At 34.6% G+C, this 24,399-nt stretch overlaps 1 protein-coding gene across 14 annotated transcripts in view; it reads left to right on the forward strand.

The window, feature by feature from the left end:
- The window catches only part of CADPS2 (calcium dependent secretion activator 2), a 567,394-nt gene that overhangs the window by 285,718 nt on the left and 257,277 nt on the right, over positions 1-24,399 (forward strand). For all 14 annotated transcript variants that reach the window (XM_050782592.1, XM_050782594.1, XM_050782597.1 and 11 more), the window contains exon 7: positions 14,369-14,480. In XM_050782592.1, the coding sequence (XP_050638549.1) occupies positions 14,369-14,480 (112 nt within the window). The remainder of the gene's footprint in view (positions 1-14,368; positions 14,481-24,399) is intronic.

Consider the following 24,399-nt stretch of genomic DNA (forward strand, 5'->3'; position numbering starts at 1 on the left):
ACCTTGAGTAAATTGGAACAAAAATCCACAGTTACATTTTTTATTCTCCCAAAGCATATCAGATATGTTACTTGATTGGTTAGCTTAATGTTTGTGAGTTATTACAGAGAAAATTGGAGGTAAACTGTTTTCTAACCGCTAAGTAGCATTTGATTTTACAATATGTACAAATGGACTTTGTATTTTTTTTTATTTCAAGGAAGAATTTTTAGAGAATAAAAAAAATGATAAGAGATTCATTTCAGAGACAAAACTATGGTTTCTACTTAAGCAGTCAAGTGGTATTTCATTTTTGTGGAGTATTCTATAGTTATTCTCTACTGACACAGGGCATAGACACAATGATGACCTAATCATCTTGCAGAGGTCCCACCTGCTAATACCAGCCTCCTTGGGGAGTTGGGATTTCAACATATACACTGTAAGGGGACACATACATTCAAACCATAGCAGCAGTGCTCAGGTAAATTAAGAACAAGCATTTATTTGCTAAGTCTTCTAATTTGCCAGATATAATGATAGTTATTTTACTTGCAGATTTCTTTTTCCGAGTAATTATGTGAGGCAGGACTTATTAGTGTTTCTATTTTTAGAAAAGAAAACAGATACTCAAAAAGTTTAACTGACATATGATGATAGTTTGGATATTTGACCCCCCCAAGCCTCATGTAGAAATGTAATCTCCAGTGTTGGAGGTGAAGCCAAATGAGAGGTGTTTGCTCATAGTGGCAGATCCCTCATGAATGGCTTGAGTGAGTTCTTGCTCTTTTACTTCCTGCGAGAGCTGGTTGTTAAAATGAGCCTGGCACTGCTCTCTCATCCTCTTGTTTCCTCTCTCCCCAGGTGATCTCTGCACATGCCAGCTCCCCTTTGCCTTCCACCAGGTGTGGAAGCAGCCCGAGGCCCTCACTGGACACCCAGTCTTCCAGCCAGCTGAATCATGACCCAAATAATTTTTCTCCTCCATAAATTACACAGTCTCAGGTATTTCTTTATAGCAACACAAAATGGGTTTGTGTTGCTGTAAAGGAACCTAAATTAACCCAGTTCTTCAGTAGGGAAACCAGGATTCAAACCCAGTCCTCTTAGATTCCAAATTCTATGTTATTTCTGCACATCATTGTCTTCTCTCTTGAATATGTAATGTGTGCCTTTTATGTCCAGAGCACAATGTTGTTTACAGTGGGGATGTAGCTATGGTTGCTGAGGGAAATCATAAACATACATCGGTAATGACTTCTGTCTTAAAATGAAGGTCATCTTGAAGCTTTTCTCACTGCTATAGTATTTGTTTACATTTCACACTTTTCCTTTTGACACAAACCCGAGTCATGAAGGCCAGAGTCTGTTTGCCTTCATCTTTGCATTTTCATCATTCATTCCCATAAATGGCATATGATAGGTGCTTACTAAATATCCTTTCAGATTCTGGACAATGAGAACAATAATTAACACAAAGTGTCATTATTTAAATGTTCCATTAAGTGCCAGGTAGGTAGATGTTGGAGAAACATAGATAATAGCAGTGATTTCCACCCCTTTAAATTCTTAATGGAGCTGTTATGAGGATCAAATGTTTTCTAACAAAATGAGCTTAAATGTTCTTAAGCTTTAAAAGCCTGTGTGTATAGCATTTTTGTTCCAAGGTATCTCAACATTTAGTTGTTACTGTGGCTGTTGGAAATCGACAGCAGGTGGGGTTTCCTTCCCTGAGTAACATGTGGGTAGATCTCACAGGAACCATAAGCAACAGGATAACTGGCAGCAACTGTCTGGCCTGTGAAGATTACCAGGTCTCACTGCTTGACTGGACTCCTGAGGCTGCTTGTGACATGTCACTTCTGTACAGTGGACCGCAGTGCTGGTATCCCTCTGGATATTCCCAAGACTAATTTTGAGCCCTCACCATGCACTTGAGTATCCACTTGCCTCTGCTGTATGCATCATGCTTTTGTTGAGTTCCTGGTGTTTTTGGCTCTTTTCAACTCTCAGAAATAGTCTCAGGTCATCCTACCCTCTATGGCATCTGGGATGTTTGTGTAATGCAGGGACTTTTCCTATTGCTTCCATTCTACTTCTGTGTAGTTGGAAATTCTCTTTATTTCAACTAAAGAAACTGTCATTTAGGAAAGAAAAAAAGTTGTTGTATCTTCAGGGGAGCCCTAAAGGGGCATTCCCAGGGGAAATGCAATAAACCCATATAGATGATCTATCCTGGCATTCCCCCTGTAAAGCCCTCCATGTTACTGCTCTGATACAGAATTAAGACTCTCTTACCTTTGGAGTAGTTGGAGACAGCTGAGGAATATTTGCTTTTAAATGTAAGCAATTAAGAATAGTATGTACTGACATTATAGTACTTGGCAATTCCAAGATCTTCAAATTAAGAAAATATAAAGCAAAACATTTTTATGCCACCAAATGACAGGCCCAAAAGAACATTAACCCTCACTTAAAGTTCTGTCAAATGAAACATCATGTAAAGAAAGTACTAGTTATTGATGGACACTCTTACTTTTAATATGCTGAACTGATTACCTAGTGATAATTATAACCTCATAGTTTGCAACCCGGTATTTTAAATTTCTCTAGTACTTCTTATCTTTAAAAGGTAATATATTCATTATATTACATTTGAAAGGATTTTTTATTCAGTTCATATAACACATCTAACTCTGGTCCCACAAAATGGGAGCTAGTAGGCTGAGATTCTCACGTAAACATCAAAGTTGAGTGTATGGGAACAATATGAACATAACATACTGGTAAATTTCTGTAGATTACTAATTATTGGTGTATACAGTATAGTTGTGCTCATTTCCACACCATTGCATTTGATTATTTAAACATCCTTCTGGAGGATTTGTGCATTTTTTATGCTTTAAAGTTAAATTAACATATATCAATTACTTATTCTTTCCCATATGTAAGTTTTTAAAAATCTTGATTTTCATCTTATAAAGCACTGAACTTTTTTGTACATTGTCACATCTTGCTTTACAGTTTTACTTGGTCAGTTTTACTTGACCAAGTAAAACTGTAATGCAAGATGTGAAAAATTGTTCTCTTTAAAATTAGATGCTTCAAGCTTATGTCTTTGAACTGTGCTGTTATGAGGGAAGGAAAGGAAAATGCTTGTGAGAGATAATCTCTTCTGTTATTTCTGAAACCTGATTTTGTGGTAACATGCTTGCTAAACTTTCCCAGAAGAAAATGGTACAAGTGTAATATGATTTTTCTACTCTGGATATGGAGGTTTAATGGCATGAATACTTCACAAAAGAAATACAAACTTTAAAGGACAATTTTATCCTATTTGTCCTGAGGCCTTTGCAATCCTTAGAGCAACGAAATGAGCACTAGCTCTTTGAAGGGAAAGGGAAACTTCTATGAGACAATAAGGAAGAGAAGGAAGATAAAGCTTGTAGGATTTTTCTCTTATTATGAAAGTCATTATCCCTTCCATCCCATTCCCCAATATTGTTCTGCCTTAAAGTGCAAGATGTCATGTCAGGATTTGTCTCTTCTTGTAATGGTTTTTTTGTTTTGTTTTTTGTTTGTTTTCCTTTTTGAGATTGGGTTTCACTATGTTGCCCAGGCTGTCTTGAACATCTGACCTCAGGCAATCCTCCTGTGTCAGTATCCTGAATAGCTGGGATTACAGATGTGTGCTGCTACACCTGCTTCTTGTCACATTTGAAGAAACAAATAACTTTGTGTTATCTTTCCATCATAATAGAAAGTTTTATTCAGTGTTTTCGAAAGATCCTCCCAAAAGTCTAGAATGATAAAACTTAGTTACTTTAAAGGGTATTTTCTAGTTCTTCTATTAAAATTTGTGTCATATCAGTTTTATAGACTGTAAATTATGTTTGAAAGGAGGGATAAAAGATGGTATACAGAAATACATTAAGATTAAAAGTAAATCTCAGTTCGTAACACTTTGCCTATTGTAAGTTGACCTTTCATTAATCATCTCATTTCTTCCCCCCCTTGTCTCCCTTTCTCTTCCTCTCCTCAGATTCTCACATGGCTTCTTTTTCTTCCTCTCTTTTTATCTCCTTTGCCATTTTTGCTGTTAGTTGATGTCTCTATTGCTCTCTCTCTTTTTTTGATATTGTCTGGATTTTAGTGTCACCATTTTATGAAACAGATGAACACTTTAATGTTCAAAACCATCAGTTTTTTCAGGTAGATATTATCTAGTAAAGCTAAAGCAGTACTAATATGGATGCTAGTAAAAATAATGAACATTCTGTGTGCACTTTCTATGAGACATGTGCTGTGCTCTTACGGTTATTAACATGAGTCATTTTCATTGATACCTCCACTATATTCTGAGGAACGTATTATTAGGTTGTGGTAAAGTTGCTTGCCCTGGGTCTTTTCACTTATTGGTGGTCTCCAAGACCAGAATCTGTCTCTTGGGTCTGTACTTTGTAGCCCTATTTCTGCACCATTGTACTCTGCTGTGGGCAAGGTCTCATGTACTGGTTCTTTTTTATTTCCTTTTGTTATTTAATCAGTCTTTTTTCCCACAATGTTTATGTGAAACTATGTAGAATAATGTTGTAATATTTGTGTCACTAATTTCACTTAGATTGTTATCTTTGATATATTACTATGAAGAATTTTTGTTTTGTTTTGTTGAAAATATAGAGTAGTATAGTTTGATGTCTTAAATGACAGTGTGATTTGTGGGCTGAATGTTATCCTCATGGCCTAGAAAGCCATTCTATTCATTGTCCTCACTGTATTGCATGCAGTATATTATTAAACTGTATGTAGTTCAATTTAGATATCTCAAGTTGGAATTTCAGATACTTTTATAGTATGTCAACAATAATGATGGTGATAAGTTAGGCAGTTTTTATAAACATTGATCACCCAATTTAAACTAATTTAGTTAGATGGGTAGAAAATTTGGTTTAAAATACATGCAGTAAATAAAAGGAGTTAAAAACCTGCTGTACAAATTAACTATTACAATTAAAGGAAATAATATTTGTTTATCATAAAATTTTGAAATTCTTGCTAGTAAATTTGAATTTTGTATTGCAATGAATTATTTAAAATTTTGACTTAGGATTATAATGGAGCTATTTGTTGTAATTTTTTTTTACTAGATAGGTAAATTGTTTTATGAATCAACCTGTTAGGATAACTTTTTTATGTTTAAGATAAGTTTAAAGTATTGGGGTGCCTTAGAAATCTGTCCCTGATCTTTTGTTCTTTTCATTATTTATGTAAAAACAGATGAATATATATGAAGGTGTCTGTTGCAGCACTGCCTGTAATGTTTAAGACTGGAAACAACCTTAAAGTCCATCATTAGAAGAGTGATTGAATAAATTATAGCACAGCCATACAAGGGGAATGTCTTACAGTCTTGAAAAGAATTACATAAATCCATGTTCTGACACATGAAGAAGTTCAAGATATAGTGTTACATAAAAGAATATGTTATAGAACAATTTGGATATCCCATTAATTTTTAAATGAATAATAAATGTGCATTACATTTGACCATATGTGTGAGGGTTGGTTTCTGGGCTCTCTGTTCCAGTCTGTTGGTTTGTATATCTGTCTTTTTGCCAGGACCACACTATTTTGATTACCATTATTTTTTAGTAGATTTTGAGATTGGGGCTTGTGATGCATTCCACTTTGTTCTTTTTTTTTTTTTTTTAAAATTGTTTTGGATATTTGGAGTCCCTAGAGATTCCTTATGAATTTTAGGGTAGATTTTCATATTTCTGCAAATGTTAGGATTTTGATGGAATTCACATTGAACCATTGGTTGTTTTGCATAGTGCAGACATCTTAAATGAGGAAACATTCGGTATACATGATTGCATGCATTTTTCAAAATTCATAGTGCTCTATACTTGAGATGATTATATTTTACTGCATGTAAACTATACCTCAATAAATGATTGCAAACCTTTGAAATATATATGTGTTTAAAAGCATACATGTAAGCATGGAGATACATGTATAAGCCCACACTTGTAAGGTAGAAGTCCCTACGATCATGATGTATTAGTGCACCCTTCATAAGCTCGTTCATTTTCATAGTTTATACAACAGTTTCTATGTTAATCACTCCCAAATCTGTATCTGGATTTGCAACAGCCTATTGGAATCAAGCACTTGAATTTCCCAAGATAAGTTCCTTTAATCTTGTATAGTTTGGATCATGGTAAACGACGTGTCACCAGCCACCCATGTTGCCATGAAAACTTAGTTATCTTCATCATTTTTCCCTGAGTCTTTGACTGAAGTACGTTAGTATTATATAAGCCTTTTATATACTTGGGCCCTGTGTTGAACTTTTAAAATATTAAAAGCTGCTGTTCCATAAGTATTAACTTCTGCTTAGAGTTTTCCACAAGACTGTCTTAATTGCTCATATTAATCAAGAAAGCTATTTTTAAAAACATTTGTACAGTGCTTAACATTGTTTTGTAAATCTTTTAGTGTTTTATTATTTAATTTCTATTTATGTAATTAATAATCAGGCTCTTAGTATTTCTCTCCTGTTAAACTTAATTCCCAATTTTCAGAGGTTATTACATTATTCAATTAAAAGGAGATAATACTGTTTATTAGTAAGAGTGGGATATTGTGTCTACTTGGTACATTTTGCACATCTATTAATATACCTGTTTTACATACACATTTTCCCAGGGCTTCAGCATGGCTTTGGAGTGTATGTGGCCATTATGTGCAGGACAATGACTAATAGAAAGACACCAACACATACAGGTTTCTTCAATGAAACTAAAGGATACTACAGCTCATTGGCATAAACATAGCTGCAAGAGCAGAGACACAGTTGTGTGCTTTCAGTCAGGCAAGTTTCCTGGCTCCCAGTTCTCAAGAAGGCATGCAGTTAAAAATGATATTGCTTGACACCCTTGAGGATACCATCAGGCCTTTGTGACCAACTCACTATCCTGTTTTCAAGAATCTTTATTTCCTCCTGACTCATCATAATGAGTTTGGGGGAGGTGCCCATCTATCTTCTCACCAAATATGAGTCAATGAAAATAACACAGTCCTTACTCATTTTCATGAATTGAGTGAATCCAAAGTCAGTTTTTTCAGCAAATCTCCCATAGGACAGCAGAAAGACCTTAGACCTACTTAAAGTCCAGTGCAGGAAACTTTCGGAAAGATTTTCTACTTCCCAGGGAATATCAGAATCAATGCTACCAAATAAATACTGGATGTTTGAGTTTTGAACCAAAACTTTTATTCTATTCTTGGAAGAATCTGTTATATCATTTTAATCTTAAAATGGCTACATTTTGAGAATGATAATTTATAGTTGAATTGTTTAAAAAATTTCATCATGACAAACCTGACAAGCAATGGGAAAGGATTACCTATTTAATAAATGATACTGGGAAAACTGGTTAGCCATATGCAGAAAATTGAAACTGCACCCCTTCTTCACACCTTATTAACAGTTAACTCAAGATGGATTAAAGATTTAAATGTAAAACCTAAAACTATAAAAACCCTAGAAGAAAATGTAGGCAATACAATTTAGGCAAAGATTTCATGATAAAATTGCCAAAAGCAATTGCAACAGAAGCAAAAATTGACAATGGCATCTAATTAAACTAAAGAGCTTCTGCGCAGCAAAAGAAACTGTCAGCAGAGTGAACAGGGAGCCTATAGTGTGGGAGGAAATCTTTGCAATCTATCCATTCGAGAAAGATCTAATATCCAGAATCTACAAGGAACTCAAATAAATTTACAAGAAAAAAAAACATTAAAAAATGGGCAAAGGACATAAACAGATACTGTTTAAAAGAAGACATTCATGCAACCAACAAACATATGAGGAAAGCTCAATATCACTGATCGTTAGAGAAATGCAAGTTAAAACCACAGTGAGATGCCATCTCACGCCAGTCAGAATGGTGATTATTAAAAAGTTAAGAAACAACAGATGTTAGCAAGGTTGCAGAGAAATAGGAACACTTTTATACTGTTGATGGGAATGTAAATTAGTTCAACCATTGTGGAAGATGGTGTGGTGATTCCTCAAAGATGTAGAACCAGAAATCCCATTACCAGGTATATACCCAAAAAAAATATTAAAAATTCTTTTACAAAGATACATGCACACGTATGTTCATTGCAGCACTATTCACAATAGCAAAGACACGGAATCAACCCAAATGCTCATCAGTGATAGACTGGATAAAGAAAATGTGGTATACCATGGAATACTATACAGCTATAAAAAGGAATGAGATCATGTCCTTTGCTGGTACATGGATGAAGCTGGAAGCCATAATCCTTAGCAAACCAGTGCAAGAACAGAAAACCAAACACCATATGTTCTCACTTGTAAGTGGGAGCTGAACAATGAGATCACATAGACATAGGGAGGGGACAACACACACTGGGGCCTGTCACGGGATGGAATGGAGGGAGGAAGAATATTAGGAAAAATAGCTAATGCATGATGGGCTTAATACCTAGGTGATGTGTTGATAGGTGCAGCAAACCACTATGGCATGCATTACCTATGTAACAAATCTGCACAACCTGCACATGTACCCAGGAACTAAAAGCAAAAAAAAAAAAATTCAACATGAGAAATCTTAATAATTATTTGTAATTCTTTATAGGCTTTCATCTGTATCCCTATTGCTGAATCCTTATTTAATGTTTTCTGTTATAAAATTAGTGATGCTTTTGTAATTATATGTCATTTTTATTTGATAATTTTAATCTTTTTAATAGAGTTAATTGGTTATTTGGTGACAAATAATTTTTAAAAGCACTCACTGTATTGGAAATGCAATCATTTGTAAAATGAATAGAGTTTAGCCATAACTTTCTTACATATGCCCAATAGTCAGACAATATAAAGGAAATAGATATTCGTTAGGACCCCAATATATAAAATACTGAAATAAATTAAAGAATGTGTGTTTTTTCTACACAAAGAAGAAAAAAGTTTAAGATTCCAGTAATAAATATTAGAACAGAGTTTAACAGAGACACCTCCTCCCTTCCCTTTTTGTTGAATAGAAAGAAGATGAAAATGTCTGTTTTCTTTGTGTTCTAACGGATGTCATAACATCTTGCAAAGCTGCAATAGTTAAAACAGGGTAACACAGCTGAGGAGAGATCTGTAGAACATAAAGCTCAAAACCAAAGCCAAGTTTATATAATTTTATAAATATATTTGATTTATTACCCAAATAAGTTTAGGACATGTGAAAAATTAAAACTGTCATTTCATATCACTATCGACTTTCAGACAGGTCAAAAGTGGGCACAAGTTATATCAGGTGCTCTAGCTACTGTAAGAGACCATGGAACTATCCAGCCTGTTGAGAAGGCAGGGCAGGGGTGAGAAGGAATACATGTTACAGTATAATTATTTGTTATCTAAAATCTCCTATTAGAATAGAAATTCCAAGGGATAGGGACTTTGGTTGCTCACACTAGAATGTCATCTGCCACATAAAGGTACTCCATTTTTTTAAATGAATGAAATGTACACATTCAGTTTTGTATCCTCCCTTTGTTTACTTTATATCATGCTTAGTTTTATGTTGCCATTATAGCCATCATTATAAATAGCAGCAAAATATTTCATCACATGCCCCATAATTTACATAATCGTTCCCCTAATATTTTATATTTCTCTTGCTTAAGTGTTTACTGTTATACATAATGCTGTCATGAATATGTTTGTTTCTGCTTATAATCTTTTTAATACTTACAATTATTTTGATAGGATAACTTCTTAGAAATAACCTTACTAGGTTAAAAGATATGAACATGTATTTTGGCTCCTGATACAAATTTCCAGCACCCCTTATTTAATAGCAAATACATAATTAATGTCAGTTATTTCAGTTGGTATATGAATTACCCTGTGTTTCAGAGCCAGGAAGTCCTGCTGTTCTCGTAAAAGTGCTTTGTAGATTTTTATTCATTCGAACATTTACCTTGGAATTCTGAATCCTCATAAATAATACATTCAGAGAAGTGGAGAAAGGCAATTCGTTTTGAGTCAACACAAACTGACAGCAAGATAATGTATTCTTTTATCATAAAATATTGAGAAAATGGGAAGACAATAACTGGTATTAATTACTGAGAGGGTTTAAACATACCAATTAAGTAGGAAATAAGGAGACGTCTTGGTGAATATTGAAGATAGGCCTATTATCTTCTTTACTCTTTTCCTGCCCTTTTCTTTTTTTTTTTTTGCCTGGGTGGGGGATCAGGGAGGCTTGTGTTTTTAATTTATTCATTCTAGAATTTATGATCTTCTAACTGTGTCTTTTCAACTTTATTTCCCAAAGAAGAAATTATCAAATTGGTGTCAATTTATGCCTGTATCCTGGAATGTTGGGATTTATATTTTCCTTATAAGAAAGTTTCTTATTTATAGTTTCTTATAAAGAAACAATAAATCCCAACATTCCAGGATACAAGGATAAATATTTATATATAACTATTTATGCACCCCTTTAAAATTGTACATTTTTGTTGAATGTCAGTAAAAGCTTTGTCTTCCTGCCTGCTACAGTCAGGATCTGCTGGTATTCTTGTACCTCAGCTTCTCCTTTGCCTGAGAACACATTATTTAAGCCTTCTTCATTTCACAGTAATTGGTCATTAACATTTCCTCCCCTTGACTCAGAAGTCCTAAACCTTCAAAGTAGAACTTCTGGCCATAAATACAATAATGTACCCATAATGGAGATTTTTTTTTTCTTTGTGAGCTCTCATGGAAAACTTATACACAAAATCAGGAAGTTAAAGCCCCTTTCAATTATTTTACATGATCAATATTATGCAGGCTGTGCTATCTAATCTGACGTAATAAAAATAGAACTTAATAAGAAAAAGGAAAAGATATATGTAGAGAGAAATTCTACATCACACCTGTAAACAGCTGAATAATAGTAAAAACAGCACTTGGCAAATTTATGAAGTGCTGTAGGTAAAGGGTTTAAAGCAAATTTATAGTCACAAATGCTTGCCCAGAATGGAAGAAAGGCTTAAAATTAATGACCATGCATTCAACTTAAAATTTTAAACAGCAGGGTTAAAATAGATAAATTGGAATAATGTAGCAAAGAGCAGAACGTAATAAAATAAAAAACAAACATGAAGTAGAGAGGATCGTCAAAGTCAAATGACAGGAGTTTGGAAAGAACAATAAAAGTGACGAACCTCTGTCACGTTTAAAAATGGAAAAAATAAAACATTAAGAATGAAGAAAGACGTAACAGATGCTATAAGGATTCAAAGATAAAAAAATTCACAACTTTGTAAAAGTACTTTTGAAAAACTTAGACAAAATAAATAACATAAAACTTAGTGCTTATCAAAATTCACTCAAGGAGAAAGAGAAAACCTGAGTAGTTCTATAGCTACACCTAATAAAGAAATTGCTTCATTAGCAAGTATCTTCCCATACAGAAATATCAGGTTTGAACAGTTTAATAGGTGAGTTATAGGAACAGATAATTATCATTTTTTGACAAACTCGGATAATAAAAATATAGCACTTTTCAACTTATTCAATAAAACCAAACATGGAGAACGCAAGGAAGTAAATCTACAGGCTAGTCTCAATAATGGACGTTATATAAAAGGCTGAACAAAGTATTAGCCTACTCATTCGAGTATTTTTTTAATTAAGTTTATCTCAAGAAAGGAAGACAATAGTCTATAATTACAGATTATTTCAATAAATGTAGGGAAATGTTTGATAAACTAGAGCACTCATTTCTGGATCTTTCTATATGTGCGAATGTATGTATATATGCACATATGTTATATACATATGTATATGATATTGTGATGTATATATTAATGTATGTTATGTATATGATATTGTTATGTATATTATGTATGTATATTAGGATTATGTTATATATGATATTGTGATGTATGTGATATGAATGAGACATGTATATATGTATATACATACCATATCTCCATATATAATTGTGATATATATTTTTATATATTATGTATATATTATATGCATATATTACATATATACACACATATATTCTGATATATTTATGTGTGTGTCTAATAAATATGGGAATTTCTTTTAACTATAAAAGACTATCTACCAAAAACCTAGAGCAATTATCACACTTAGAGGTAAAACATTGAAAATATTCCCTTTAAGAAGAAATTCAAGGGAGTGATAAATATAAAATTCAGGGTGCTAGCTATTTCAGAGTAGTGAGGGTGGAGAGGAGAGGAAGATGAGACCAGGGGCACACGAGGGCTTTCCTGATGTTCTAGTACATTCCCCATTTTACCTGAATGGCAGGAATGTTGGTTTTCACTTTATCATTATTCTTTAACTGAATCTCATTTTATGGACACTTTAAAAATATATCGTTGTATAAAAATATTCTAATGTACAAATGAGAAATGTGCTACAGTGATAAATATTGTAGAATAGTTTTTGAATATACTTGTCTGTGAAGGATCAAAGGTAAAAGATAGTTTTCTGGAAGTTCATGGAACCGTGAGTGAACAGTTTTTTTTCTTCCCCCGCATTCATTGTTATTTGTCTTATTCTATCCAGCAAAGTGGAATTGGAATGCATTTCAGAAGGGCCAAGTTAAAAGACAAAGCTCACTTTTCTGTTTGAAGAATCATGTATTGCAGAAGGTTGGGAATTGCAAATGAACATTTAGTATAAATACTTTCAAAGGATTTTGAAACTAAAAGAAAAAATATCAATGTAGTACATAGAAGTTTTATGGGGAGAATTTTGAAAAGCAAATTCTACGGAAAATTATTAGACTGTTTCTATATGACTATCAAAAATCTTCTACTTCAGTTATAAGAAAATGTCTCCCAAGGTTATTAGTCTTCTAAATTTAACCATGTGACATTAAATTAAAAAGGGTACGTCATGAGAATTAGCTCCCAGGCTGTTAACCAGATTGCCTGACTATATTCAAGGCTTGAGATTCCATACACTAAATTGAGAATTTTTCTTTATGCCTTATTTTGGTTCTGAATCTATTTTTGTTTTCTATTTTACTGTTGCTTTATGTAAACCATCTTAATTATATGAAATGGCAAAAAGACTCTTTGCTAACCCCATTCTGGAAGTCTAAAATAGAAATTAAGCTGCTTTTCTTCCCTAATTGAATCTTCTCTTCCCTCTGGCATATGATGTTTCAAAAAAACAGACTTCATCTAGATGCTAGCTTCTTCAGTCATTGAAATGGTCTCTGCTTTACTGTACACATTTATAAATGCTGTAATAGGAGAGGAAGGCAATCACAATTTTTTGTTCAATTTTTATTACACTTGCTTTACTGAGTTTTCTGTATGTTGTAAGCTCTCTGAATGAGATTTATAAAATAAAATATAGACAGCTCCGTGAAAATGGTGAATTGTTTTGTTTTTTCAAGACAGCATAAGAAAATTGATATTTATTTGTTGTTTTATTTTTAACATGCATCTGTATTTTGTTAAATCTCATTTTTTTTCTCTTCTGTGGTATTTTGCTCAATGGCATCTTCTTCATGCTGTGCTGTTTCATTGCATCTGATCTCACAGAGTTGTGAGAAATATTGATAAGATTTTTTAATATCAGGTGTGTGCCAGTTAAGTTTGTAAATCAGCTAGAATGAACTGGTCTGCAGTAAAGACAAGATGCTATTAATCAAAAGACAAGCCAAGAAAACATGTTATTTTGTTGTGATGATTTTAAAAGCCAGATATCAACAGACTTATTCCCTTCCTAAGAGAATGTAGTGTGAAATTAACTACAAAACATTCAGATTCTTATGATGCATATTTCTTTCTTTTTGACAGGAGCTTTAAAAGTCATATAAAGTAATAGATCTGAGATAATTATGCTTACTTTAAAAAAAAAGATAATGTTTAATAAAGGCCTGCCAAAAAGAAATGGGGTAAAGTCTTTAGTATATAAAAGTCATTTTCTGAGAAACTATCTCTTATGTAAACAAACTCTGAGCAATTTTTCCCAGCTGCCAGTAAAAATGGTGCTATAATTTGCATTTGAATTAATAAATAGATTTCAATAGCTACAACTATATTGCTTTACCTTAACGTAAATTCTCATAACATGCTATTTTTTGTAGTCCAACATGCTAATTTTTTGAACAGCTGAGTAACTATTACAAGCTGTAAAGCTTATTGTTCTTTTCCTTCTTGACTATGCCATCTGCTAGAAACAAAAGCAAAGATAAAAAGCTCATTGAGCACAGAAGATTCTGTATTGTTTAATTTACCTTCTATGGAGACACATCTCCTTGGGGAAAAAAATTAATACTGCATTTTAAGAAACATTTGTGTTGCTTCATTACAGATGGGGGACTCAAGGAGATTTCACCACCACCCATCCTCGGCCTGTGGTCAAAGTGAAACTCTTCACAGAAAGCACTGGAGTTCTGGCCCTGGAAGATAAAGAACTGGGAAGGGTGAGTTGTGGTCAGCCTGTGTGTCCACGGTAGAACAGTTTTAACTTCTTTAGATTCATCATTAAGGTAGACCAGTATGCAGTATGTGAACTTTATGTTCATAAATTACATAAAATCATTTGTTATTTCCCACAAGCCCAGTTTACACCTCTAATTTATTAAATCTAATTGTCTGTAACACAGAAAGTATTGTGATAGGATTTGGTTGTGTAAGGGGTAAATACAAATTCCTTGCCACCAACTCGGTCATTCTCACACGTGTGCTCCACTGGCCATTGAATGTGAATGGTGCTGGCCACCTTCAAAGGGTAATTCTCATGTAATGTATTTCTGTCCCTGGGTTCAAAGGATCATCTTTATATTTGAAGTCATCTGCTCTTCATGTTCATTGTGATTAATCACAGAACATCTCCAAAGTGCATCTATCTCTTTTATCTTTTCCGTTTTCCCCATGAAAAGGCCTTTCTCTCACATCTTTTAACATTAAATTGTTCTTTTCCTGTAGTCACCTCTTCATACCTAGAATGTATTTACCTTCTAATCTCAGTATACCTTACTATACTCAGCTTGTGCTGGCAGTAAAAGCATTAACATTAGGTAAATCTGTGTGAAAGGTCATCTTCAGACTTACAAATGAAGTAGGTGTTCTAATTGAGTAGGCTATATAAAGATGTCTTCTGTAATGTGAATTTTTTAATGTTTGTTTACTTTTATTTTTATTTTTTTTTTGAGACAGAGTCTTGCTCTGTTGCCTAGGCTGGAGTACGGTGGCATAACCTCAGCTCATTGCAACTCACCTACCAGATTCAAGTGGTTCTCGTGCCTCAGACTCCCAAGTAGCTAGGACCACAGGCACATGCCACCTTGCCTGGCTAAATTGTGTATTTTTAGTAGAGACAGGGTTTCACCATCTTGGCCAGGTTGGTCTTGAACTCCTGGCCTCAAGTGATCCACTTGCCTCAGCCTCCCAAAATGCTGGGATTACAAGCATGAGCCACCACACTCAACCTCTGTAATGTGAATCTATCTTACCCAGACCTGAAGACTGTATTCAGAGATATTTTCCAGAAAATAAAACCTTCAGAAGTCTTACTTGAAAATTTCTGGTATTAATGGACTACTTGTACAGTGCTAGATGCAAAAAGATGCTAGGATCATTCTGTATACTAGAATTCTTTTAAAAAACTGAAGTCAGGATTTCTATTAGTTTCAGAACCTCTTCTTCTACCTCCTTTACACTCTTGGAATTTTTCCATTTCTAGGGATTTTGCAAGTCTGTATCTACACTCCAGAGATTTTGAGTCTGCATTCATAATCCAGATTTTCTCTTCCATTTTCTTGATATGTGTATTTGTTAATACCTAAGAGAGCTGTGTTACTGCTCATTCAGTCATGTGCTTATGAATTTGTGCATTTGTTTTCATTGAACAAAGGTGTACAGGTAGCATAATTTAATACAAGAGCTTTGGAGACAGCATATGGTCTTTTTATTATTCAGAGTTTTTCATTTAAACCATTATATTTTAAAGGTAAAATTAATGTTACTTTTCTTATTGTAATTATATCTCACTATTTAACAGCAGCCATTTTAAGTCTAATGCTATAAGTAACTCTTGAGCTATTTTTAATTTGTTTATCAGCTGGTCAAATAATATAGTTAAGCAGTTTCTAAATTTGATACATAAGTGACATATATATACACATAAGTGACATATATATATATTCGATGCAATTTTATATCTGAAAAACCGCTTATGCTCCCTTGCTCTCTTCATACTAGAAAGACAACTTTTCTGTCTATGGCAGGGTTTCCCAACCTTAGCACTATTGATGTTTTGAGCAGGGAAATTCTTTATTGTCAGGTGCTTTTCTGTGTATTTTATGATGTTTAACAATATCCATAACCTCTAGTCAAATAAAAAATGTCTCCAGATATTGCTAAATGTCTCTTGGAGGGTGGAACAAAATCAACCCTGCCTGAGAACCATTAATGTGTACTAAAGACCTCAATAGGTTCCAAGATTATAAATATCATTTGTGTCTAATGACTTACAAATTGTTACTATTTTTCTTGTAGATTCAGATTTGTGTATCCAACTTCCATATGCAATATTTCCAATTGTATATTGATATCTCAAACCACATATTTTCAAAATAGAACTTATGACATATCCCCATAAAGCCTTCCATAGAGGCAATTATTAAATAAGCCTGTGACCTAGACATCTCCCTTGTTTCTCCTTTTCTCACCCTAGCACCAGATCCATTTGCAACTTTTCTGAGCTTTTACTGTATTTGTTCTGAATCCATCCATATATTAATATCCCCACTACGCTAATTCAAGGCACCATCATTTCACATAAAGAGTCTGTTTACTATTTTCCCATTTACCACCTTGTCCTCTCTGATTTGACTTTCACACCTCAGTCATCATGATCTATTTAAAATTCAAAACAAATCACAACATTCCTTAAAATACTCCAATGTCTTCCAATTTATTTGGACTAAAAATCAGACTCCTCATTATAGTGTAGCAGGCCCGATAGGAGTTCTCAGGTGTGGCCCTGCACGTTAGATATGCAAATTCTCAGGCCCCACTCTAGATCTGCTGAGTCAGAAACCCTAGGGGTGCAGGGCTACCCTCTGTTTTAATAAGCCCTCCTAATGATTTTAAGACACACCAAAGTTGGAGAATCCCTGATCTGCATGAACTGACTTCTGTCTCCAAATTCATCTTCTGTTACAACCTCCTTGCCTACTGTCATTCTTTCCTTACACCATGCTTTCTTTCTTTTCCTCAAACATTGTAGACTCATACCTGCTTTAGACTTTAGGTCTTTACATGTGTTTTAATCTGAACACACATGTGCACACACAGAATTGGAAAAAAATTGGTGTTCATCTCTGGATGGTAGAGCTATTGGTTATATATATATACACACACACACACACATGTATATATATATGTGCACACATTACCAATATTGTATATTGTTGGTATACATATTAAGTATATACAAAAGTATGTATATATACTTTTCTAATTAGAACAAATAACTTCTTTTAAGTTAAAACAAAAAGGCTTACATGATCTGACATCTGTAGATAAGGTTTTATGAATAGTATATTTGAGGAGCTTGGTTTTTAACATGAAGTTTTTTAAATTAAAAATTTCAGTAGCATTTAAATTTGAAAGCGAACAACAGAGCACTTAAAGTAGGTTTATACCACAGCAAGATACCACTGTACACCTACTAAAATGGTGAAAATACAGAAAAACTGACAATAACAAATGCTTGTAAGAATGCAGAACAGAAACTCTTACTCATTGCTGGTGGTGATGCAAAATTGTGCAGTCACTTTGGAAGACAACTTGCCAGTTTTTTGTATAAAGTTAAACATAGACTTGCTATACAATCCAAAATTTGTACTCCTAGGTATTTACCAATGGGTTTATAAAGGTTGTGTCTACACAAAAATCTGTGTGTGAATGTTTAAATAGCTTTATTCTTGATCACTAAAACTTGGAAGCAACCAAGATGTTCTTTAGTCGGCGAATGAATAAAACCATGGCACATCCATAAAATGGAATACTATTCAATGATAGAAACAACTATTAATGCAGTGGCATAGTTGAATGTAAATGCAAATGGAAGAAGTCAAACCCAAAAGATGACATATTTTATTATTCCATTCATTCTAGAAAATTATAGGGATAAACAATAGTTGCAAGTTTGCCAGGAATTAAACTGAGGTAGGTTGTCAGCCAGAAAGGGATACACAGGGGACTTTTAGAGTGAAGGAACTGTTCTGTATGGTACTGTGTGTTATATGCAGTATTAGCCCATTCTCACGCTGCTGTGAAGAAATACCTAAGACTAGGTAATTTATAAAGAAAAGAAGTTTAATTGACTCAGTTCTGCATGGCTAGGGAAGCCTCAGGAAACTTACAGTCATGGTGGAAGGCATCTCTTCACAGGGTGGCAGGAGAGAGAATAAGTGCAAGAAGGGGAAATGCCAGAAGCTTATAAAACTGCCAGATCAGGCCGGGCACGGTGGCTCACGCCTGTAATCCCAGCATTTTGGGAGGCCAAGGCAGGGGATCACCTGAGGTCAGGAGTTCAAAACCAGACTGGCCAACATGGTGAAACCCTATCCCTACTAAAAATACAGAAAATTGTCCAGGCTTGCTGGTGGGTGCCTGTAATCCCAGCTACTCAGGAGGCTAAGGCAGGAGAATCACTTGAACCTGAGAGGCAGAGGTTTCAGTGAGCCAAGATCACACCACTGGGCAACAGAGCAAGACTCCATCTCAAAAAAAAAAAAAAAGAAAGAAAAAGAAAGAAATCAGATCTCCTGAGACCCACTCACTATCACAAGAACAGCATCAAGGAAACCACCCCCGTGATCCAGTTACCTCCACCTGGTCTCTCCCCTGACCTGTGGAAATTATGGGGATTATGGGAATTACAATTCAAGATAAGATTTGGGTGGGGACACAAAGCCTAACCATATCAGATGCATACTTGTATTTGCCAAGACCTATAGAACTTTATGTTACAAAGAATGTACATTAATGTATGCACAGTAGCATGAACATACACACTTCCCTAATGTACACATCAACCAGCAGCATCAAAAGGATGCCAGCATAGAATACAGACTGAGACAGATGAAATTAGTTGTACTGTACAGGTATGACATAGCTCCACTGAAAGGGGTGATGAGAAAAGAAACAGACCTAAGTAACATAAGAGGGAAACATATGCTGCCAATACTCTCTTGATAACCAAGTGATGAAGATAACCACTACCACTGATGTCATGTAGATATCCTATGCTCTCTACTATGGTTTGAGAAGGGACACTGCCCCTATGGTATTCTTGCCGCAAACCCCACCAAAACCCAGGTTAATCATCAGACAAACACAGATTGGTGACATTATACAGGATAATTGGCCAGTACTCTTCCAGACTGTCAAGGTCATAAAAAAGAAAAGTGAGAAACTGTCACAGATCAGAGGAGACTAAGGAGACATGACAACAAAATGCAATATGCTGTCCTGGGTTGGACCTTGGAACAGAAAGAAGGCATTGATGAACGAACTTGTGAAATCCAAATAAAATCTGGAATTCAATTAATAGTAATGTGCCAATGTAAGTTTCTTGGTTTTAACAAATGTACCATGGTAATGCATGCTGTTCATTCTGAGGGAAATTGAGTATACAGGAACTCTCTATACTATCTTTGCAACTTTTCTGTAAATCTTAAATTATTCTAAAATGTAAAATGTCTGTAATGTTTATTATAAACATTTATAATAAAGGCTTTTAAATATTTTATGAAATTCCTCAGCATATACTGTTTGAAATTAACATTTCTGTCCAGGTGCAGTAGCTCATTCCTGTAATCCCAACACTTTGGGAGGCTGAGGCAGGCAGATCACCTGAGTTCAGGAGTTCACCTTGTCAACATGGTGAAAGCCCGTCTCTACTAAAAATACAAATATTATCTGGGTGTGGTGGTGCACACCTATAATCCCACCTACTTGGGAGGCTGAGGCAGGAGAATCGCTTGAACCCAGGACAGGGAGGTTGCAGTGAGCCAAGATCGCACCTCTGTACTTCAGCCTGGGTGACAGAGTGAGACTCCGTCTCAAAAAAAAAAAAAAAAAGGAAAACAAAAGAAAAGAAAAAGAATTGAACATTTCCTTACATCAGTTCAATTTCTTCATTACGCCAAAGAAATTTAATATTGATTCAGAAATATGTGGTATGCAGTCAATATTCAGAGTTCCCTAATTATCCCAACATGTCTATAAAAGCTGATACTCTCCTCCCATCTAGGATACAATCCAGGATCATACATTGCATTGGGTTTTTGTGGCCCTTCAGTCTCCTTTATTTTAGATGCCCCTACCACCTTTTTTTTTTACTTTTATTATAATGATTTTTTAAGCATCCACATTGGTCTTATACGATGTTCTTTATTCTGGATTTGTCTTATTTTTTTCATGACTGGTTTCAGGTAAACATCTTTGGCAAGAATCCAGCTACATAATGTTTTATGCTTCTCAATGCATCTTATCAAAAGTTATAGATTGACAGTTTTTCCCAGTATTGGGGATTTTAATTAAGTATTATCACTTGGTTAAGGTGGCATCTGCCAGTTCTCTCCATCATAAAGATACCATTTTTTGTTTTGATTTTAATAAGTTGTGGGGTGTTACTATGAGAGTTTCTCCAACCACCTTTCACTCAGTGTTTTAGCTAAAGATTCATGGATTTAAAAAAAAATTGTGTGTTATAGTCTGTCTGTTATTCTTTTTCATGATCAGATTGTATCAAAGTTGTGTGTATGCATTTGCATATGTGTGTTCCTTTACTATTTTCCTTTTCCTTTTAAAAAATTTTTCCCAACAGCACCAGTATTTTTTTTTTCTTTTAAATCATGTACCTATTGGTCTTTGCTTTCTGAGACATGAAATTTTAGAGGCTCAACTGGTACTCTCCCTGCCCCAGGCCTGTTATTAGCACTGGTTGTTTTTAGTGATGATGGAATTTAGAAACTAACAGTCTACATATGTATCAACACTTCTTAGTTGAGAAATATACTTTTTTTTTTCTTTGAAACAGGGTCTCACTCTGTCTCCCAGGCTGGAGTACAGTGGCACAGTTTAGTATTTTTGTACATAGTCCTTTTAGATATACAGTTTATATCATTTTATAAAATATTTGCATCTTCTTAGGGTACTATCTGGCTACCAGTGCACTTTTATTTGTGAATGAATTACTGTGTAATATATTCCTGGTAACTAGTTTGTTGAATGGTATTCTTGACCAGAAAGTGCATTTTGGGTATTTTACCAAAATGATTTTTTAATTTTAGAAATGTTGCTATGAAAACATTCTTTCTGACAGTTGTTAGAAAAAGAGCTGCCTGAAGAGGGTTTTTTGTTTGTTTTTGTTTTGTTTTGTTTTTGACGGTGTCACTCTGTTGCCTAGGCCAGAGAACATGGCTTACTGCAGCCTTAATTTCCCAGGCTCAAGCAATCCTCCTACCTCAGCCTCCGAAGTTTCTGGGACTACTGGTGTGTGCCACTATGCCCAGCCGATTTTTTGTTTTTTATATACATGGAATCTCACAATGTTGCGAGGCTGGTCTTGAACTCCTGGGCTCAAGTGATCCTCCCACCCCAACCTCCCAAAGTGTAGGGATTACAGGCATGAACCACTGTGCCTGGTGAGAGAAAGTTGTAAAAAGACTCAATTTCTTGGTCCACACATTTCCTTTAGTTGGTTTGGGGTATGCCAAGGAGGGAGTATTTTGAACACTTCCAAGGGGATGCTAATGTGCATACAGAGTTGAGAAGCACTGGTACAAATAGTATCATTGAAACTACTGTGCAGACAGGTTCAGAACCTAGTGACTCTTGAGTGTAATAAAAATATCATAACATGTAGGTTTGTGAAATGATAGCTCAAATTTCATAGACATTGGGCAGTTGAAGGTTATATTATTTGGCGAGTACTTGGCATGCAAATTTTGTTTGTGGATGGCAGATGCAAATGCCTATTTACGGGAATAGAGGTGGCATATGGAGATTTTTCATCCGAATTGGTGGCCAACCCTCCACCAGGTGCTAAGGGAATACCTGGAGGCAGAACAAGGATTTTTTCTCAGGAAACAATTAAGATTATGTCCTAGCAGGTAAACAGCTGACCAGTCAAGCATCCCAAAGTATATAGTTCATCACAATGAAGATAATTTTGTCCTGGAAAACTTGAAAAGCAAGTTTTACCTAACATAGCCATATAAAAATCTAAATAGCAGCCCCAAGGGACATCTATTTGTGGACAACGCACTTTCCATTCAGTCTTTCAGAGTGAAATATTGGGTAGTATACTCCTGGGTAACTCTTTAACTTGGTAAAGGGTCATCTTGAGTACAAAACAATTTTGAAGGGTTTGCCAAAATAACTTTTTTTTTCATTTTAGAAATGTTGTAAAAACATTTCTTCAGACAGAAGGAACCTATTGTCCATTCATAGATTGAGTTCGTGGCCTTGGTACCACATCTTCAGTATATACAGAAGGATGCTGAGTCCTCTACTTCCATGGGGATGGGGAAAGCATAGATATGACTATAAAGTCTCATGAAGAATTGCTGTCTGAAAGGGTTTACGGAGGAAGGATAACTTTTCTGTGATTTTAAGTTTCAGAAAAGTTGTACCACAAATATAAAAGTCTCCTATATATGAAGAGTTGAATTAGACATACATAGGATGGAAAAGAATTTCAATTCCATCTTGCAGTGTATGATATTAATTCACTAGGTAAAGCATCAGTCATTTAGTGTTATTTCAATAAAATTAGCCATTAAATTTTGCTTTCAAATTGAAGAAAAATACCTGTGATTGTGATTTCACTAGGAGCTTCTCTAATGTTTTTTTCATTCACATGTAGATGTATAATGCTGGCATTCTTTTTAAATCCTCCGTATAAATTTTGCCTGTGGGAGTTAAGGAAAGGCCCAAAGTGATTTGTAGTAATTTTTTGTAATTATTTGTGAAAAACTAGTATAGTTATTCAATAAAACATCTTTAATTTACTCCTGATCTATTACTTCGTAAGTTTATTAGAAGTTCCACGATAACTACTTATAAACTAGATAATTAGAGACAAAATTTTAATTCCGTGGTCCAGTTATACGTATTGGCTACATTTGGCTTAAATCCTTTCAGATAGCAATTCTTCATAAGACTTTATAGTCATATCTCAGTCACCACACCAGCGACGAAGCAGGAGCGCAGACAGGGAAAGGTCCAGGGCTAATTCTCATAAGATGCAAATTCTTTCTAATTAGGTCTGGCTTATTAATCATGTGCTTTGAAGTGTTACAGGTTTCTACCTGTCATTCAATGCCTGACTTTGAAAGCTGTTGCTCGGTATGTCTGCCTTGGTCATTCTCTGAGAAGTTGGCCTGGGTCTTCACTGTAGAGGTAGAGGAAAGTATTTCTTTCCTTCTCACCACTTATAGGGGCTGATGATGTTATGCATGGCGTCCTATGGTGTCCTATGTCGGTGATTATAGTAAAAGTAGTTGACACTTTACTATTTCCTCAGAATAATAGAGGTTTTCCTCTGTCCCGGGTAGAACAAATATTAGACATGTACACTGTACTAATGCCTTCTAATAGGTGTATATTGTTATTTCATTATGGTTTTAATTGGCACTTAGCAAAAACATACACTAATGATGTTTAGCATCTTTCTGCTATCTGCAGCTTTTCTTTTATGAAGAATCTGTTCAAATATTTTCCCCAGTTTTTAACTGGGTTGCTTGTTTTCTGATTTTTGAATTTGGAAAGATCGTATTACTTATACATTCTTTATGAGTATGATATAAATACTTTTCTCTCAGTCTTTGGCTTGTCTTGTCATTCTCTTAATCATATTTCAAAGAACAAAAATTTTTAATTTTGATTAAGTCCAATTTATGATTTTTTTTTCTTTTTGGCTCATGTTCTTGGTGCAGTATCTAAGAAACCTTCACCAAATCCAAAGTTAGAATTCTCCTTTGTTTTCTTCTAGAAGCTGTATAGTTTTAGATTTTTACATTTAGTCTTTGATTTATTTTTAGTTAATTTTCGGATCTAGAGCTACATATCGATCAAAGTTTTTCTTTGAATATGTTGTTCTAGCACAGTCTGTGGAAAAGTTTTCTCCACTAAATTTACTTAACATCTTTGTGAAAAATCAATTGTCTGTATATCTGTAAGCCTATTCCTGGACTCTCTATTCTGTCCCATTGAGCTATTTGGTGTAAATATTATATAATATAGCTATTAGGTATTGAAATACCTTGCTATAGTTTTGTATTTGTTTTATCATTTTTTGGCATCACGTTTTTTGAATAT

This window comes from Macaca thibetana, chromosome 3 (assembly GCF_024542745.1).
Source record: "Macaca thibetana thibetana isolate TM-01 chromosome 3, ASM2454274v1, whole genome shotgun sequence".
Lineage (NCBI taxonomy): Eukaryota > Metazoa > Chordata > Mammalia > Primates > Cercopithecidae > Macaca > Macaca thibetana.